General features: G+C 45.8%; 1 protein-coding gene across 1 annotated transcript; it reads left to right on the top strand.

The window, feature by feature from the left end:
- Positions 1–321: 321 nt before the first annotated feature.
- Positions 322–3693, top strand: OXSM (3-oxoacyl-ACP synthase, mitochondrial). Its single transcript, XM_065876973.1, has 2 exons — positions 322–1303; positions 3256–3693. Exons 1-2 carry the CDS (start codon positions 324–326, stop codon positions 3656–3658), a joined length of 1383 nt encoding a protein of 460 aa, XP_065733045.1. The 5' UTR covers positions 322–323; the 3' UTR covers positions 3659–3693.
- The last annotated feature ends 1227 nt before the right edge of the window (positions 3694–4920 follow it).

Raw genomic sequence — 4920 nt, 5'->3', positions numbered from 1 at the left:
CCTATATCCGGCCAGGAGTGCGTGTATATTTTTCATTGTGCAGTTCTGTTGTGAATCGAATGAGTCGTCCTTTCAGCTTTTTATCTTGGAATGTCTGAGGGTACTGAGAGTCTAAAAAGGGTTGAGTCCAGACAGGTGGTTTGATAAGTAAAAGTGATGTAACATTATTTTCCCTGCGCTCCTTAACAGCTCATACCAAGCACCCGAGAAAAACCACCTTGGACGTTGTTTCTAAGGCCTTTAAGGTATTTCAACAACAGTCAGTACCTGCTGGGCGTGTCGTGGTCTGCTACGGAACGTCTCTGACCCTCCGAGTCTCAACCATGCTGTCAAACGGCTTGCAAAGTTTCCTGAAAGTTACAAGCCCTCATCTAATACACACAGGGTTGTGCCAGCGATTGATAAGTGAAAGGAGGTTTTCTGGAACTGTGCCAACACCCAGATTGCGTAGGCGGGTTGTCGTTACAGGCATTGGCTTAGTGACTCCTCTGGGTGTTGGCACTCAGCTGGTGTGGGATCGTCTTATCCAGGGAGAGAGTGGAATCGTTTCACTGGTCGGTGAAGAGTATAAGAGTGTCCCTTGCAGTGTTGCAGCTTATGTGCCAAGAGGTTGTGATGAAGGTCAATTCAACGCACAAAACTTTGTGCCCAAATCAGATATCAAGTCCATGTCTTCTCCCACCGTTATGGCCGTTGGGGCTGCTGAGTTAGCCTTGAAAGATTCTGGCTGGCATCCTCAGTCAGAAGCTGACCAAGCGGCTACTGGTGTTGCAATTGGCATGGGAATGGTTCCCCTTGAAGAGATTTCTGAAACCGCATTGATGTTTCAGACGAAAGGTTATAGTAAAGTCAGCCCATTCTTTGTCCCTAAGATTCTGGTCAGTATGGCCGCAGGCCAGGTCAGCATTCGCTATAAACTCAAGGGCCCCAATCATGCAGTGTCCACAGCCTGTACCACGGGAGCTCATGCTGTGGGAGACTCTCTGAGGTTCATAGCCCACGGCGATGCTGATGTGATGGTGACTGGAGGTGCCGACTCTTGCATCAGCCCTTTGTCGCTGGCTGCGTTTTCCAGAGCCCGGGCTCTGAGCACAAACTCTGATCCGAAGTCAGCATGTCGGCCATTCCATCCCAAGAGAGATGGTTTTGTGATGGGAGAAGGTGCAGCTGTGCTGGTGCTAGAAGAACACGAGCATGCTGTTCAAAGAGGGGCTCGGATCTATGCAGAGATTTTGGGCTACGGACTCTCAGGTGATGCCAGTCACATAACCGCCCCTGATCCTGGAGGAGAAGGTGCCTTAAGGTAAAGACTGGTTGTTTGTTCACATTTCTTCAGGTAAGACTCTTTATTGGAGTCTCAACTTAGGGGAAACTGTAGTATCTGGCCTTGGTGTACTGTATCTCTGTTGTGTTCCCATTTTAGACTAGCTAGTGTTTTTGAATTCTTTGCTTTACCACGTTTGAAATATTTGAAAACATGTGAATATCCTTACAAAATGTGGAGTTTTAGCGAAGGCCAGGAACGTTGTGAAGAAGGCCGTGTGTGACTTTGCCACATTTTCATCCCTTCAGTTGGGCTTAACAGCCGTCAGGGTCAGGAGGCTCCCTTCTGCAGCCCTCCATCAGACCTGGACAGTACAGTTAGCGCTTTGTCCTACGTGTACCTGGTCTCTGCTCCATTTCAGTAGGGTTCTGCTGCGACTTCTAATCACCCAGGGATCTTATTAAAATGCAGATTCTGACTCCGTAGGTCTAGGGCGGTGCTCGAGATGCTGCGTTTCTAACCAGCTCCTAGGTGGTGCTGAAGCTGCTGGCCTGAGGACCGTACTTGGAAAAGCAAGGTGCTTTTATTGTGAAAGAGGCAGTGAGTTAAGTTAAAAAACCCACAAAACAAAAGACCCCTCTGACACTAACATTATGTGTCAGTATGTTTGTTCACAGGTTAGCCTGCTTAGATCATATTATGTTTTAACCAGTTCAATTAGCCAGGGGTTGGCAAGCCTTTTCTGTAAAGGAATAAATACTATTTTTGGCTTTGTGGGCCAAAAATATTATCCCAGCTACGAGGGTGTCTGTCACAGCTACTCAGACTCTGCTTTGTAACTGAGAGTAGCCATGGGCAGTACGAAAATGAATGGGTGTGTTCCGATGAAAGTACAGTTGACCCTTGAACAACACGGGTTTGAACTACACGGTTCCACTTACACGTGGGTCTTTTTCGCTAGGTACATGCTAAAGTGCTACAGGATCCGCGGTCGGTTGAATCTGCGGATGTGGAATTGGGGGTATGGATGGCCAACGGTAAAGTTATAGGGGCATTTTCCACTGTGTGACGGGTCAGCACCCCTAACCCCCAGTTTGTTCAGGGGCCAACTGTGTTTACAAAAACAGCATCTGGCCAGGGTCATAGTTCACCGACCCCTGAACTATATTTCTGAGTTTTAGTGAGTAGTTGCTGGTGCTGGAAATGTCAAGCCTAGTAGTCAGCTAGATGAGGAAATAGTTATGTTTAGGTGAAACTTTCCAGCACGCTTCAGATTATACTCTGAGCTGCCTCTTAAGGAAATGTATTGCAGCCCAGAGATCAACAACTAAAAAAAAGGGTGTTAACATCCATGAGATTTTCAGAGGTTTTCCCAGAGAAGTGTTTTATTTTTGGATTTGTTTCTCTTGGGGTTTGGCTTTGTATTTCTTCATTTATTTAGAATTCTCATATCCTGAATAGACAATTTTTGAAAGGGTGTTTGAGCCTTAAAGTAATAGGACAGACATTTTTTAGATTATTGGGACATATTCCAAGTTTTACATTTAAATGTGAAAGCAAACATTAAAGCATAGTTATAAATTTTTTTCTCCACGTTTTAACTCTACAACACACCCCACTGATAAGCAATTCCTAGAAGAGAAATTATTCTAGGCCTGAGTCTATGTGGCTTTTTCCTCAAGGAAGAAAGGACGATTCAAATAAAATGGAAATACATTTTATTAGAGATTATAAAATCCATAGGTTTGTATGTTTGTGTCATGGTGATGAACGTTTATGTCATGGTGATGAATCAGTCCATGTTATTCCCATGCAGACAGCATTCCAACTCACATGGTAATCCAAGATGCTGTTCTGTCATTAGAGCATAAAGGGTTCTTTTCATCCAGTGTACTTGGATATTTCTTTTTCGTAAGCCATACAGACAATGAACACTTTGCTAAAATTAGATGTCGTTCCGATAAGTTCAGTTGCTTTTCTCATTTTATTAGATGTATGGCTGCTGCTATAAAAGATGCAGGTGTACAGCCTGAAGAGATATCCTATATCAACGCACATGCTACTTCCACACCGTTGGGAGACGCTGCTGAAAACAAAGCCATCAAACATCTTTTCAAAGAGCACGCCCACGCCCTTGCCGTTTCCTCCACCAAGGGAGCCACGGGACACCTGCTGGGGGCTGCCGGGGCCGCTGAGGCAGCTTTTACCTCCCTGGCTTGTTATCATCGAACACTGCCACCTACTTTAAACCTGGACTGTACAGAACCAGAATTTGATCTCAATTATGTTCCACTCAAGGCACAGGAATGGAAAACTGAGAAAAGATGTATTGGACTCACCAATTCCTTTGGTTTTGGTGGTACAAATGCAACACTTTGTATTGCTGGCATGTAGGACAAATCATCTGTCATTAAATATTGATTTTTTTACCTGTTATAAACTGCATTAAGTTGAGAAATAATATGTTCATGTAAATGCATGTTTTTATATATCAGTATCCAGATACGCGTTATCTTTGTCAGGGTTTCTCAGCCTTGGCACTGCTGACGTTCTGTGCAAGGTAATTCTTCGTTGGGGACAGGGGAGTTGTGGATGCTTTACAGCATCCTAGTCTCTACCCGCTAGATTCTGGTAGCGCCTCCTTCCCCAGTGGTGACAACTAAAAATGTCTCTAGACATTTCCCCCTGTTTCCTGGGGAGTGGGGACAAAAGCGAGAAGGGAACAACCTTCCCCATGTGTTAATGGGCTGCTCGTATTACCTTTGCTGCAGCACTTTATCCCCTATATACGTAAGTCTCCAGTCATGTTCATTCAGTGGTAATCAGTCTTAATTCTCATTGGCGTGTGGTTTGTTCAGTTGAAATTTATTGGGTGCCAGCTGTGGACCTGGTTTTGTACTGGCCACCAGCAATAAAGTGATATGTCAGGACAGGCTTCCTAAGGGTGAAAAGGTCTCAGCCAGGTTACAGGGGAGGGAAGGAAGAGTATTCCAGCCGGGAGGCATAGTGTGGAACGGCTAGGAAATTTAGAGAAAACCTCAGGACCAAATGTAAATATTTCAATACTTATAGCCTGAGATGGGAGTAGGAGATAAAGCCAGAAGACCTGGTGGAAATCAGGTCACAAAGAACCTTATAAGTTCTGTTAAGGCAGTGAGAGTAATGGAAGCCATCTAAGGTTTGGTGTGTTAACCATGGTTTCGTAACGCGTCAAGTTGGCTAGGCTGAGCCGCATTTCCCAGAATTCGCTCTACCGTATGTTTTTTGGTTAGGGCTGGCCACGAGAGAGTCTTGTAGGAGACATGCAGGGTGACGTGAAGCAGCAACCATTTTGTAGCTCACGTGTGTTGTGGCTTTGCTGGCTGACTTCTTGAGGTGAGGCAGTGGCTGAGCCTGTAACTGCTCCACCCGCCCCTGCATCCTCCCTCAATTTCCCTGACTCCTGGGCCACATGCATTTAGCTTCACGAATGGCCCAGCTTCCACCCCATGACGCCAAGGTCAGAGGAAGCAAGAACTGACAGGGTGAGGTTCATTCTTGTGGCTGTGCGTTCCAGCTGGTTGTTGGAACTTTACATCCATCTTCCCTTCCCAGTCGCCTGCCCGGCGGACTTGAGTCTCCAGCAGTGGAAGAGAAGAGGTGGACCTAACAGCCCT

This window comes from Phocoena phocoena, chromosome 4, assembly GCF_963924675.1.
Source record: "Phocoena phocoena chromosome 4, mPhoPho1.1, whole genome shotgun sequence".
NCBI lineage: Eukaryota > Metazoa > Chordata > Mammalia > Artiodactyla > Phocoenidae > Phocoena > Phocoena phocoena.
This window is presented reverse-complemented; position numbering and strand designations above follow the sequence as displayed.